The sequence below is a fragment of the Littorina saxatilis genome, linkage group LG6, assembly GCF_037325665.1.
Source record: "Littorina saxatilis isolate snail1 linkage group LG6, US_GU_Lsax_2.0, whole genome shotgun sequence".
Classification (NCBI taxonomy): Eukaryota; Metazoa; Mollusca; class Gastropoda; order Littorinimorpha; family Littorinidae; genus Littorina; species Littorina saxatilis.
In genome coordinates, this window is record NC_090250.1 from 7,096,404 (window position 1) to 7,112,127 (window position 15,724).

At 43.2% G+C, this 15,724-nt stretch overlaps 1 protein-coding gene across 4 annotated transcripts in view; it reads right to left on the minus strand.

Moving 5' to 3' along the window:
* LOC138968380 (uncharacterized) overlaps window positions 1–15,329 on the minus strand; it is a 48,840-nt gene extending 33,511 nt beyond the window's left edge. For 2 of the 4 annotated variants that reach the window (XM_070340958.1, XM_070340957.1), the window contains exons 1-8: window positions 15,142–15,329; window positions 14,493–14,610; window positions 10,105–10,442; window positions 8,605–8,771; window positions 4,110–4,153; window positions 2,468–2,682; window positions 1,469–2,082; window positions 940–1,266 (exon numbers count right to left, since the gene is read on the minus strand). In XM_070340958.1, the coding sequence (XP_070197059.1) occupies window positions 940–1,266; window positions 1,469–2,082; window positions 2,468–2,682; window positions 4,110–4,153; window positions 8,605–8,771; window positions 10,105–10,442; window positions 14,493–14,610; window positions 15,142–15,156 (1,838 nt within the window). In that variant the 5' untranslated portion in view covers window positions 15,157–15,329. Of the gene's footprint in view, window positions 1–939; window positions 1,267–1,468; window positions 2,083–2,467; window positions 2,683–4,109; window positions 4,154–8,422; window positions 8,496–8,604; window positions 8,772–10,104; window positions 10,443–14,492; window positions 14,611–15,141 lie in introns of those variants that run through there. The other 2 variants (XM_070340959.1, XM_070340960.1) reach the window with 2 other exon arrangements.
* Between the last annotated feature and the right edge of the window lie 395 nt (window positions 15,330–15,724).

Sequence of the window (15,724 nt, forward strand, 5' to 3'; positions counted from 1 at the left end):
GTTTGCCGGTACAAGCCTCCCTGAATAATGATGCGCTAACACCCCACTGTAATGCCAATGAAAGTTTGCTGGTACTAGCCTCCCTGAATGATGTGCTAACACCCCACTGTAATGCAAATGAAGGTTTGCCGGTACTAGCCTCCCTGAATGATGTCCTAACACCCCACTGTAATGCTAATGAAGGTTTGCTGGTACTAGCCTCCCTGAATGATGATGTGCTAACACCCCACTGTAATGCCAATGAAGGTTTGCTGGTACTAGCCTCCCTGAATGATGTGCTAACACCCCACTGTAATGCTAATGAAAGTTTGCGGGTACTAACCTCCCTGAATGATGTGCTAACACCCCACTGTAATGCCAATGAAGGTTTGCCGGTATATACTAGCCTCCCTGAATGGTGATGTGGTAACACCCCACTGTAATGCCAATGAAGGTTTGCTGGTACTAACCTCCCTGAATGATGTGGTAACACCCCACTGTAATGCCAATGAAAGTTTGCGGGTACTAACCTCCCTGAATGATGTGCTAACACCCCACTGTAATGCCAATGAAGGTTTGCCGGTACTATCCTCCCTGAATGGTGATGTGGTAACACCCCACTGTAATGCCAATGAAAGTTTGCTGGTACTAACCTCCCTGAATGATGTGATAACACCCCACTGTAATGCCAATGAAAGTTTGCCGGTACTAAGCTTCCCTGAATGATGATGTGCTAACACCCCACTGTAATGCCAATGAAGGTTTGCCGGTACTAGCCTCCCTGAATGATGTGCTAACACCCTACTGTAATGCCAATGAAGGTTTGCTGGTACTAGCCTCCCTGAATGATGTGCTAACACCCCACTGTAATGCCAATGAAGGTTTGCCGGTACTAGTCTGCCTGAATGATGATGTGCTAACACACCACTGTAATGCTAATGAAGGTTTGCTGGTACTAACCTCCCTGAGTGATGATGTGTTGACGTCCCACTGCGACCACCACCAACAGGGCCGCTGCGACCACCACCATTATCTGGGCTGCCTCTGTAAGAAGTCCTTGGCGGCGATGCTGGCTCTTTTGGCAACGATGATGAGAATGATGAGGATGATGAAGAGGACCCTCTCGCTGATGAAGGTGATGACTTAGATGTTGACCCAGGAGAGTGCTGCTGTCTCCCTGACAACGGTAATGTTTGTCTGCTGGTTCCGTCGTTCCGTTTGTTGCTTGGCGTCTTGTTGTTGGAATTATTCCCTGAGAAACCAGTGTTGCCTGCTGCTGAAGTTTGCCTGGAAACAGAAAGAGAAAACTGCAGCCCTGAAGGATAAACCAGTTTCTATTTGTAAATTCTTACAAGTCTGCCCACTTTTGAGCTCAAAATGTGCTTGCGCTACAAAGCATATGCAATTCGTCTCACAATTCATCAAATATTATCTATTAATTATGAACAGAAATAAATGAAAAGAATAAAGCTCCTTCAGTTTAACTTACCTGTAGATGGTAACATTCTGTGAGCCAAGGTTCCTGGGTTTCCCTGAATTATCTTTGATCTCAGAGCCAGAAGCTGTCCCGTTGTTGTTGTCATCCATCAATGTTCTACGAGGATTGAATCCTTGAGAATGCCCACCTGGTGTTGTTGTTGTTTCATGAACATCTTCTCTCCTTCCTGCACTGTGTGTGTGACCCGATGCTCTGGCTTGATGCCTACCATGATTCCCTTGCCCTGTAGTTGTTCTATGAACATCTTCCCTCCTTCCTGCATTGTGTGTGTGACCCGATGCTCTCGCTGGATGCCTACCATGATTCTCTTGCCCACTAATTGCAGCGCCGTTGTTTCGTTCAGAACGTTCAACACCCTTTCTAGAATCCTGGAATTGTGTTGTGCCAGACAAACTGTGTCCTTGGACTGTTTGGTTTCTATGCTGTACTGTTGACTGTTGTGGACTTTTTTCCACATGGGCGGGTTTGTTGTTAGGAGCAGAAACTGGCAGCTTGCTTTCAAATGAACTTGTGGGCACCCCTTTCACGAGAGTCAGACTGTCCCGCTTGACAGAACTATAAGTGTCTCCATCTACAGAGCTGAGGTCTCCCTCCAAAGGTGACTCCTGTTCAAGGCAACATCAGAGTGGAACACTTAACGACACATGAAGTAGTTATGCAGGCTTTCGGTTTGTCTAAAATGTAGAATAAAGTCTTTCCTGAGAAGTCACTACAAAAGCTGGGGTTCCAGAGAGGTCATTAAAAAAAAGAAGGATCTAGCTCATTACAGTTACACCCACGCACACATTCACACCCACTTACAAATGTATATGAACATGCACACACCTACTTACAAACCCACATACAACCCTACCACACCCATCAGCTGAAACACACACACACACACACACACACACACACACACACACACACACACACAAAAACACACACACACACACACACACACACACACACACACACACACACACACACACACACACACACACATACCTGTTGGAGTAAAGCTGGAATAGCACCATAACTGTCTGTGTCTGTCAGTGTGTCACCATACAAAAGCTCACTATGTTCCCCAGAGTCGTCCATTCTACCTGTACACAGGTTAACAACAGTTCTGTGATTCTCTTCCACCTTTTGACTCAGGTTTTGAATCAGCTCCTGCAGCCAGCCCATCTTCTGCACAGCTCTGATGAACAATTGTTTTTCTCCTGAAAGCACAACAAACCACAGCTTAAATATGGTAAGCTTACAGTGATACCTGCAATTAAAAGGACACCCTGCAATAAAAGGACACCCTGCAATAAAAGGACACCCTGCAATAAAAGGACACCCTGCAATAAAAGGACACCCTGCAATAAAAGGACACCCTGCAATAAAAGGACCAGGCATGGGAATTGAAAAAAGTAAAAAAGGCTGAACATCTGGAAGTAATAGCAAAGTTGACGGCTTAAGCCCTGCTAGGGTGTTTGGGGTCATTTTGGGCGGAATTTTTTTTTCTCCAAAGAACCCAACTGGTGTAATTTGGTGTCATCTTAGCTCTAAGTTTGCCATTATATTCAGTTTTAAGAACCATTTTTGCCTCCCCAATTTATTTTTTTGGCGGACACTTTTGCTTTATCGGTGGAACAACACAAAAATTCGGCAGAAATTTGCCTTTCGGCGGACAATTCCCATGCCTGAAGGACACGCTTCAAGACAACCAACAGTGCCCCGACATTGCAGGTGGCCTGGGTATATTTTGGTCAAGACAACCAACAGTGCCCCTACATTGCAGGTGGCCTGGGTATATTTTGGTCAAGACAACCAACAGTGCCCCTACATTGCAGGTGGCCTGGGTATATTTTGGTCAAGACACTAGGTATCAGGCAAATGGACAACAGAAAGTGTCCTTTATTTAGGTGTCATCTCATTGGCCGAGCCTAGCATATAATTATAGCAGGTACCACTGTATGTACAACAGCTTCTTAAAGCAAGAAGAATGTACCTAGCCTCAGATAACCCCCTGTTACGTTGAAATAAAGAGTATCAGTGTGTGCCAAGCGTTCAGATACACATACATACAAATACCTGCCGACCGTGAGTCGGTTTGTTTGTTCGTTCATGATCTGAAACTCCCACGGCTTTTACGTGTATGACCGTTTTTACCCCGCCATTTAGGCAGCCATACGCCGCTTTCGGAGGAAGCATGCTGGGTATTTTCGTGTTTCTATAACCCACCGAACTCTGACATGGATTACAGGATCTTTTTCGTGCGCACTTGGTCTTGTGCTTGCGTGTACACACGGGGGTGTTCGGACACCGAGGAGAGTCTGCACACAAAGTTGACTCTGAGAAATAAATCTCTCGCCGAACGTGGGGACGAACTCATGCTGACAGCGGCCAACTGGATACAAATCCAGCGCGCTACCGACTGAGCTACATCCCCGCCCCCGACCGTGAGTGAAGACACATCGCTCGCTAGTGGTTGGCCTAAAATCTCTCATGGGATTGTTTAACACAAAAAAATTAAACTCTTTCACAACCAATACAAACCAGAATTCCTGAATGTATCAATTAATTTATCTGCAGACGTATCACTATCAGAAGTACAGTCGTAAGAATTTTGAAACACAATCCAGTAGAGAAATGTTCTCACCAATATGACTGAAGTCAAACTCAGATTGTACATCAAGCTCAGGCCTGAAACAGAAACAGGACACACTTAAAACCACACTCACATCTAGCATTACACACACACACACACACACACACACACACACACACACACACAGGGCCGGACCCAGGGGGGGGTTCCAGGGGTTCCGGAACCCCACCCCTGGAAAAAGCATGTACCTTGCTTTGAGTGTTTGTTTTGTTTTTTTTTAAATAAATTTTGTGTGTGTCTCTAACAAATTTTATTCAATGTGAAACCCTCAAAACAAGGCCCAGAATGCACCAGATTGCACAGATTTTAACCGTTTTTCAAAATTTTCCGGGGGAGCATGCCCCCGGACTCCCCTAGTTCGCGCGCCTGCGCCTGCTTGTGGCTTCGCCACTTCGCTGATTTGCCCCCCCAAAAAAGGAGGAACCCCCCCCTTACAACTCATTTGGTCCGGCCCTGCACACACACACACACACACACACAATTATCCCCCACTTACAACTAACTCTCTCTCTCTCTCTCTCTCTCTCTCTCTCTCTCTCTCTCTCTCTCTCTCTCACCTCTTATCTAGAATTAAACACTTCCTGAATTAACACTATTGTGACTAGCACTGCCACGGCGTTGACGTCCTGCCTGCCCAAGCTTGCCACCAAGAAACTTACCAAAAATCAGTAACTGTAAAGAAATCTGTCTAGCAAGCTTGAATTAAGTCCAATCACCACCAAATTTTTTGTACTAATTAAAAAATGGATGCCCAGTTCAGTCGTGCTATTTATAAGTTTGTCACACGATTTGTTTTAGCAAAGAGGGGGTGAAAGGGGGATAATTTGTGTTTTTTAATGTTTTTTTGTGTGTGTTTTCTTTTCCACTGCTTTTTTAAAAGTTATTTTTTAACAGAAAGTATTATAAATAATGTTATAACCAAACAAGGTGTAAAACCTATGAATTAGCTGAAATATTGTTAACATTCTACACAGAAATAAGGAGACAGTACAAAGAAAAAAACAAGCAAATCCCGCATTCACTCACAGCATCCTGACTCAAATGAAACAAAACTGTGACACTCACCAAATGATGTCTAGGTAATCCATATTGAATATAAGTCACATTTTCACAACAAAGTCCCAACTGTACACCTATGAACATTTCCAAAAGGATTAGGAGGCTCCAGCCATCCATTGTTATCAGTGCTGCCACGCCCACCTTGCAACTACACGATTCCAAGATCCATGCAGTGACCCTACCACGTGTAGTGTTTGCCGACTCATACTAGCAACAACAGAACTGTTTCTTCCTCAATATCACTGCTATTATCGCTTTCTTGAGGCGAAAACAACACGTCGGAATCATGATCTACAGGGTCCTCAAGATCCAACATCCGGAGAATCTCCTCCCATCACAAGGCTCGCCTTCGATTCATTTTTTTTCTCGAAAAAACCACACAAATCAGGCTAATTTTGCACATGGCGGAAGGGCACGCCAAGTGTGTCAAGGGAAACAACTCAATTTACTGCAAGCTTCAAAAACCGGGAAGCAATCACGAGTCGTGTACCCTGTATGGCTCTTACTGAAAAATGCGCGTCCCGTCCATGGGCGTGTCAGCGATGTTACTGATTTATTAGCGTCCCGTCGCGAAAGTGTTAATTGTCAAGCCAGGAAGGTTTTTTTCACTGCTCATATTCAGTCTCTTATTGATTACGCATCCACTCAGCAGATTACACAAAAGAGCGCTAAAAGTAATTTACTCAAACCGACTACTCTCACCGATTCAGACTACATCAACATAGGGGTCCTACCTCTAAAGTCAAGAATGAATTATAACAAAGGAATAATGATGCATAAAATTACGACAGGAAATGCACCCGAAACCATTTGTTGAAAGTTCTCTTTGAAGAATTCGCACCACTTTATAAAACTAAACACTCCTCTTCCTAGGATAGACCTATTTAAATCAAGTCTTGTTTATTCAGGAAGCAGCCTGTGGAACGCTCTTCCGGACGCCCTGCGGCAATCCACCAATACGAATTCTTTTAGAACCAAATATTATTTCCATGTAATGAACTCTATGAACAAATAAACTTGACTAGTATATATTCTCTTTGGATACAGTTGTTCATTATCGGAATCATGGTTTATTTGTGACAAAATCACAAAGATTTGGCTCTGTGATACATTGTTTTGCTGGGCTAATGTACTGTTGCAAAGTATGCTTACTTTGCGTTTATCTTTATTGCTTTACACCCAGTTTTGAACACAACCTTTTGATCTACAATGCTTCTAAAGTTGGCCAAAAAATTATTGCAACAAATTTCAAACTCAAATTAAAGCATTAATTCCTGTATATGCCAGTTAAGACCGTTCACTTAACCTTCAGGATCACCTTTTGGATTAAATATTTCTTTTACCGCCGCTCAAGTAAGGGTACCCTCAAAATCGACCAGACAAAAACGGAAGAGCCAAATAAAAAATTGACAAGAAATCACAATAGGCAAATCTTTGCAACTTTGACATACGAGAAGAAAGTCAAACCAATTATCTACCCGGAACAGATTGTTTTGTTTTGCTACCTTGCGTATTTCGCGTGCTATGCTATTCCTACTGATGCAGGTGTCGATCGCCTATATAGTGCTAGGCCAGTACAGTACATGCCTACTGTTCATTATCCAATACAGCCTAAATAGTGCAAGGCAAGGCCAGTACAGTGCCTACTGTTCATTATCAAATACAGCCTATATAGTGCTAGGCCAGTACAGCGCCTACTGTTCATTATCCAATACAGCCTATATAGTGCAAGGCCAGTACAGTGACTACTGTTCATTATCCAATACAGCCTATATAGTGCAAGGCAAGGCCAGTACAGTGCCTACTGTTCATTATCCAATACAGCCTATATAGTGCTAGGCCAGTACAGTGCCTACTGTTCATTATCCAATACAGCCTATATAGTGCAAGGCCAGTACAGCGCCTACTGTTCATTATCCAATACAGCCTATATAGTGCTAGGCCAGTACAGTGCCTACTGTTCATTATCCAATACAGCCTATATAGTGCTAGGCCAGTACAGTGCCTACTGTTCATTATCCAATACAGCCTATATAGTGCTAGGCCAGTACAGTACGTGCCTACTGTTCATTATCCAATACAGCCTATATAGTGCTAGGCCAGAATAGTGCCTACTGTTCATTATCCAATACAGCCTATATAGTGCAAGGCCAGTACAGCGCCTACTGTTCATTATCCAATACAGCCTATATAGTGCTAGGCCAGTACAGTGCCTACTGTTCATTATCCAATACAGCCTATATAGTGCTAGGCCAGTACAGCGCCTACTGTTCATTATCCAATACAGCCTATATAGTGCAAGGCCAGAATAGTGCCTACTGTTCATTATCCAATATGGCCTATATAGTGCTAGGCCAGTACAGTGCCTACTGTTCATTATCCAATACAGCCTATATAGTGCTAGGCCAGTACAGTACGTGCCTACTGTTCATTATCCAATACAGCCTATATATTGCTAGGCCAGTACAGCGCCTACTGTTCATTATCCAATACAGCCTATATAGTGCAAGGCCAGTACAGCGCCTACTGTTCATTATCCAATACAGCCTATATAGTGCTAGGCCAGTACAGTGCCTACTGTTCATTATCCAATACAGCCTATATAGTGCTAGGCCAGTACAGCGCCTACTGTTCATTATCCAATACAGCCTATATAGTGCAAGGCCAGAATAGTGCCTACTGTTCATTATCCAATACAGCCTCTATAGTGCTAGGCCAGTACAGTACGTGCCTACTGTTCATTATCCAATACAGCCTATATATTGCTAGGCCAGTTCAGCGCCTACTGTTCATTATCCAATACAGCCTATATAGTGCAAGGCCAGAATAGTGCCTACTGTTCATTATCCAATATGGCCTATATAGTGCTAGGCCAGTACAGTGCCTACTGTTCATTATCCAATACAGCCTCTATAGTGCTAGGCCAGTACAGTACGTGCCTACTGTTCATTATCCAATACAGCCTATATATTGCTAGGCCAGTTCAGCGCCTACTGTTCATTATCCAATGCAGCCTATATAGTGCAAGGCAAGGCTAGTACAGTGCCTACTGTTCATTATCCAATACAGCCTTTTTAGTGCAAGGTCGGCACCATGATCGCTCCATTCCAGACTGGTTCCACCAACTAGGGTACATAGATAGCTCAAGTCTTACCCAGTTGTAGGTATAAGCTCGGCACCACGATCACTCCATTCCAGACTGGTTCCACCTGACTGCTAGTGTACAGAGATAGCTCAAGTCTTACCCAGGTATAGGTATAAGCTGGCCACCATGATCGCTCCATTCCAGACTGGTTCCACCTGACTGCTAGTGTACAGAGATAGCTCAAGTCTTACCCAGGTATAGGTATAAGCTGGCCACCATGATCGCTCCATTCCAGACTGGTTCCACCTGACTGCTAGTGTACAGAGATAGCTCAAGTCTTACCCAGGTATAGGTATAAGCTGGCCACCATGATCGCTCCATTCCAGACTGGTTCCACATGTGCCGTCCTGTCTGGAATGATGCCCTGACTCCTGAACTGGTGTGTGTTCAAGGGCCACAACTCTGTCCACAGTGACGGTCCACTCCACCACAGCGTCTCGGTACAAATACTGCAACCAGGCATCGTTATCCACAATCACACAGTGGAACAGCTTCTTAGCTTTAAGTTAGCATCATTATGCACAATCACACAGTGGAACGGCTTGTTAGCTTTAAGTTGACATCATTATCCACAATCACACAGTGGAACGGCTTGTTAGCTTTAAGTTGACATCGTTATCCACAATCACACAGTGGAACGGCTTGTTAGCTTTAAGTTGACATCATTATCCACAATCACACAGTGGAACGGCTTGTTAGCTTTAAGTTGACATCGTTATCCACAATCACCCAGTGGAACGGCTTGTTAGCTTTAAGTTTTACTTCATGTTACCGGGTCTACAGTGACAACTGAAACAGGTAGTGACTGCGAGTATTCCAAAATCAAAAATAACAAAACAAGAAAGGTTAGTTGATGGAAATTTAATGACATGATTGGACAAAATTAATCATACATGAGTACGTCAATCTTATGGTGTGTTTTGTTTAGTGGACAGACCCTTTTAAGACCTACAAATATCCACTGTACTAGGTTCACTCTGCCAAGTCAAGTAAGAAAAAATTAAAAAGCTTATTTGAAATATTTTGTACACATGATTTGAGGTATACCTTTGTAAACAAACAATCTAAACTTGCCTGAATAAAAAAAAAATGAAAAAAATGAATGTTTACAACAAGAAAAAATGGTAAAATATACCTGAGAACCACTTTTTTCAAAATTTAAAATAATATTGAACAATTAAACAGCTTGGATGAACTTAGTCGAGGTGTTTTTCCACAATACATTTGCAAAACAGTCCATAGCATTACAATCATTGTATGCAACATGAATCACTACAGTGGTACCTGTGATGAAAGGACACCCTTGTTCAAGGGCTGAAACTCCCACGGCTTTTACGTGTATGACCATTTTTACTCCGCCATTTAGGCAGCCATACGCCGCTTTCGGAGGAAGCATGCTGGGTATTTTCGTGTTTCTATAACCCACCGAACTCTGACATGGATTACAGGATCTTTTTCGTGCGCACTTGATCTTGTGCTTGTGTGTACACACGGGGGTGTTCGGACACCGAGGAGAGTCTGCACACAAAGTTGACTCTGAGAAATAAATCTCTCGCCGAACGTGGGAACGAACTCTCGCTGACAGCGGCCAACTGGATACAAATCCAGCGCGCTACCAACTGAGCTACATCCCCGCCCAAAGGACACCCTTCATCTGGACTACATGAGCTGGAAGTGTCCCTACATGACACCCTTCATCTGGACCACATGAGCTACAAGTGTCCCTACATGACACCCTTCATATGGGGTGAGTGGGTGCTGATATTGCAGAGACAAGCTTACCTCTGTGTCAGCCAACAGCTCTGTCAGAAGTTTGACGACATCCTCCCTCTTCTTGTCCTTGACCTCTTGCGCTGATCTGAGGTTGCTGTGACCCAGTTTGACCCCCCACAAGGTCACCTCCAGGAGGTGAGCCCCGAACTGTCGCAGACATCGCTCCATGACCAGCTTAGCGACCTCCCACTGCTCCAAGCCGACGTTCTCTGCTGTGGTCTTAGTGAAGTCCTGCATGGCGTCGGGCTTCAGGTTGGAGACTGTCGGGACCCAGTGGGTGGTCACCGTGGTAACACGGGGCGACTTCAGCCACTCAATGGACAGTAGTGACGTGTCCGCTTTGACATCTGAAATGTTAGATAAAATTGAAGTGTTTTGAAAGCGTCAGTTTTCATAGTTTGAGTTGATCAATCTCTACTATAACAAGAGGCGAAGCCATCAAGGCTCACGTAAGAAATCGACAAACAGTAACACAAACTCAATCACTCCGTCACACACACACACACACACACACACACACACACACACACACACACACACACACACAGAGAAAGAGCATAGGTGAAACTGTGCAAGAAAGCGAGACACTAGATCTAGATCTGTCTGTCTGCATGTAGCCCACTTACAGGAACACGACTGCCAACTAGTCTCGGCCCGCTCGAAATAATAATGACCGAGACTTTCAGTACTTCCTTCGCGTGACGTCTAACCCTCTTACGTCATAATGTGACGTCAATGTAATGTGACGTCTTCAAATGTTAGAGTTTCAACCACAGACATACACACGCACGCACGCACATACGCACACACGCACGCACAGACAGACAAAGTTACGATCGCATAGGCTACACTTACGTGAGCCAAAAATGGATGTAAATGTGTGTGTGTGTGTGTGTGTGTGTGTGTGTGTGTGTGTGTGTGTACGTGCGTGCGTGCATGCGTGCATGCGTGCGTGTGTGTGTGTGTGTGTCTGTCTGTGGTCGCCATATCTCTGAGATGGCAAGAGGCAGGAACAAGATAGTGTGCATGAACACTCCCTAGGAGCCGCAGATGTGCACCTGGGTTTTAGTTTCTTAATTCATTGTTTTCTTTCTCAGATTATGGACCTCCCATTTATTGAATACAGCCCATATAGTGCAAGACCAGTCCAGTGTCTATTGTTCACCTGTAGCAAGCACATAATGCCAGCGATATTAGAGACTCGCTATTGCTCCAATGAGGGGGAGAAATGAAGACAGAAAAATTAACTGGACAGTTCCGGAAATTTCTAGAAGCTAAGGGAGGTAACTCTTTCTTTTTGTTGTTATCCAAACAAGGGGGGTAAAGCTGATAATAATGGGAAAGCGAGCATCTTAAATTGCTATGGGGCTCCGCTTACACCCGGACCAAGCCGAACTTAACTGCTAGTACTATATAACACAATACAATACAGTATGATACATTACAATACTGTATAACATAATACAATACAGTATGATACATTACAATACTGTATAACACAATACAATACAGTATGATACATTACAATACTGTATAACACAATACAATACAGTATGATACATTACATTAATACATAGAGAATACTACACTATTGTATGATATAATACAATACTGTATGACACAATACAATACAGTATGATACATTACAATACTGTATAACACAATACAATACAGTATGATTGATACATTACAATACATAGAAAATACTACATGGATTGCTGTGTCCTTCCAGATTTACACGAGTTGTTTTTTAAAATATTGAACAACGAGCAAAAGCGAGCTTTTCAATATTTCAAAAAGCAACAAGTGTAAATCTGGTATGACACAGTAAGCAATGTAGTATTCTGTTTATCCTACATACTGTACTTACTGTACTTACATGCCCTCTGCTCCCAACATCCCGGAGTCGACGTGTACAAATTGAAGACGCTTTTTATAGAACCTCGATCTCTTCCAATGCCTCGAGCAATCTTTGACGTCAAAGCAAAGAAACGTCACTCATTGCTTGACGTGTTTGTTCTAAAAATTCTTCCAGGGGAAACAGCTAGCTCGAAAATGTTTCCATATTGACTTTTGTTATCGGTGATGTACTTGGCATCATGCGCAGTGGAAAAACATGTCCCTGCCATATTAGTTTGACCCGACCTAATGTACATGATATACCGTATTTGACGGATTACAAGACGCACCGTTTTATAAGCCGCACCCCCGACTTTAAAAAAAAAAATTGGGACGGGCCACGTTACGCACGTATATGCCGCGTCACTATATTAGCCGCCGTCGAAAAAAATATAATCAGATCGTGTCGATTAATCAAAACAACCAGGCAAACGAAAGTACGGTATTTGGCGAAATCGGCTCCGAGAATAAACAAATGAAACAAAGAAGAAAAGTGAAAAAATTTGAAGAAAAATATCACACACACAATTTGTAACCAACACACACATGTAGTCTCGCCCGGAATAAGCTTTATTGGGATGATTTACGACTTTTGCGCACATTTCGAGCAGACGAACACACAACATGGCGGCTCTCGCTCCTCCAACTATCGCGAGACACAAAAAAACGAAATCTCGCACGCGCGAGATCCTGATACATCCGGTGTTTCTCTGTACGCTATCTTGTCACGACGACTTGTTGACAAACGAAGATTCGCGAAAGAAAGAGAAAAGCACCGAGTCTTGAGTAGAGAGCTAATAAAGTACCAGTAATCGCTTATCAAGCGAAATGACAATCCGCGGCGACTTCCATTAGGTGAATGCTATTCAAGGTTAGGTAACGTTTTAGCCGCATCTTTTTATAAGCCGCAATGTGATTTTTTGGGGAAAAAAGTCGATCGCGGCTTGTAGTCCGTCAAATACGGTACCCACATGCGAATTGAACGATGTTATCTCATGAGTATGTAGGATACAATACAATACAATACAATACAACAACAAAAATTTTTATATATATGAAAGCTGTGAAGAGCATCTGCTGTGAAAGGGGAACCATGCCTCACCCGGTCCTATTAATAGCCCTTATAAAATGTTGGTATAAGCATACCAGGTGACAACAGCAGACAGAGTACGTACCCCATCACAAACAGCTCTCTAAATGTGACGGGTGCGCTGTCTACGCCCAACACAATCTTAAGGCCAAAAAAAAAAATTTGTCTGTTTCTGGTCACCCGACCGACCCTAAATTTCGGCGCCGACCCTAAACTTTTTTTTCCAAACTCAAAAACACGTTGGTGGTATCAATGGCTCGTTACTAACTCTTGAGCATACCAGTAATTAGGACTTGGTCCCTTTCCCAAATTTGAACCCACGAACCAAGGATCACAAGTTCAATGCACTCCCAACTGTGCTACTGAGGCCCCAGCCTTCTACTAAAATTCCCATTTGTCCAAGCTCAAGATGTAAGATGTCTCAAGTCTTCTTTTCTGTTTCATCATGGAAATATCAGACCAGGTAAACAAAGAAAAACATGTCATACTCTTTCAGTCTTTGTCACAGATTTGTAAATGTGTTGAGTGTCTTGTCTCTATGTATAGTGAATCCAGTCTCTTTGCGCGATTTTTAAAGTTAGTTTTATTGGTCTACATTTGGGGTAAAAAAAAAATTTAACAAAAAATCCCTACCTACCTACCCTATTTTTTTTAGCCATGTTACCAGAAACAGACCATTTTTTTTTTGGCCTAAACAAAATGAGGCAGAGTGCTGTTTAGAGATCTGATAGGCAAAGGGAAGTAAGTGTTCTAAAGGAATAAATGCGACATTTGTTTGTTTGTTTGTTTGTTTGTTTGTTTGTTTACTTAACGCCCAGCCGACCACGAAGGGCCATATCAGGGCGGTGCTGCTTTGACATATAACGTGCGCCACACACAAGACAGAAGTCGCAGCACAGGCTTCATGTCTCACCCAGTCACATTATTCTGACACCGGACCAACCAGTCCTAGCACTAACCCCATAATGCCAGACGCCAGGCGGAGCAGCCACTAGATTGCCAATTCTAAAGTCTTAGGTATGACCCGGCCGGGGTTCGAACCCACGACCTCCCGATCACGGGGCGGACGCTTTACCACTAGGCCAACCGTGCCGGTATAAATGCGACATGTGTAACGGAGTAAGCGACAGATATGAGGATAAAAGTCGATTGTTCATTTCAATTCTTGTTATTCTCTGCCAGGACACTGGTTCCAGACAACTCTCCCTTCGACTCCATTACTCATGCCGTATGCATTTAGAGCGCTTATATGAGATACCATCAACACAATAAAACTGTAAGCTACTATAAATAGCCCACACTCAAGACAACTCCATCAGTGAAGAGTGGCTGCTGTGAAAGGGAGACTACTGCGTCACCCTGTCAAACAAAATATATATAAGATTTGAGGTGAAAAACAGCAATGTACCTTTAAAATTGTATTGTTGTTGTAGGTTGCCCCCGTTTGTGTATATGTTTTTATTGGCTAATATCTTGACCTCGTCACCAAGGCGCCATGTCGAGACACCGTTCCACTGCTGACGTACCTGGATGGTTACAACAGAACAACACACAAAACATGTGTTTAACTATATATCTGGTTCCAACAGAACAACACACAATACATGTGTATAATTATTTATATATATTTGTTGTTCCCAGACACAGAGGACAATAGTTGAGTGGACCCAGGAATCAAAATGTATATATATCAGTCAAAAGGTCCTGGCCGCACAAAATCAGAATTATTCTAAGTGTTAATTAAAGCTAACGAACTCGATCTCGACCGGCCATGGGTCAGACTCAGAGCAAAGCTTCAGATGAAAAAAATATGCGTAAATGACAGAGAGACAAGCCTGAAAACAACTTTTATGTCATTAATCTTTGGAATTCTGAGGGAAAAAAATCGATCCTTTTTCGCCTGGTGGTAGAGGTGCAGGGGGGGGGGGGGGGGGGCAATCCTAACCCTAACCCACAAAACAGCAGTTTGGCCCAAAACTTGGCAAAAGGATAGAGACAGAAGAGCGAGGGAACACAAGACGGTACAGTACAACACAGCACACCATGATAAACATTACCTTCGTTAAACTCATCCTTGATTATAGGGACGGCAACAATTAAGCAAAGCTTTGATAATACAAATGTCTTGACCGTTGGCGATCCCCTTGCTACAGTATCTCTGGTTTACATGACACATACGCAGTCTGTCCCTTGATATCCGTGAATGATGTCGTCACCCGAAACAGGAAAGATCCGCAAGAATCGAAAACGGAAGGGGAAACCCCGGTACCACGTGACATACTTCCGAACATGTACAGTGAAAGCAACAGTCCAAGGGGAGCAACGCTTGTCATCCAAAAATGTCCCCAGAAAACGTGATTATCTCCCATGAATGAACCCGCTTGTTAACGCCCCAAAAAGATGAAAACTTCCTAAAATGTGAAGAAAAATGGATCGTAATTAGTATCCAAATGATCTTAAGCAATCAAACAAGGTAATGACTAATGAATAAAGATTACTTTCTTTATATGGAAAAGATGACAGCAAGAATAAGAAGAAAATGTGGTCAAAAGAGTATAAAAATGAAGCCAACGGTCAAAGGGGAGCAACTCCTGTCAGCACAAAAAGTGCTAAGAAAACGTGATTAGCTCCCCTAAAAAA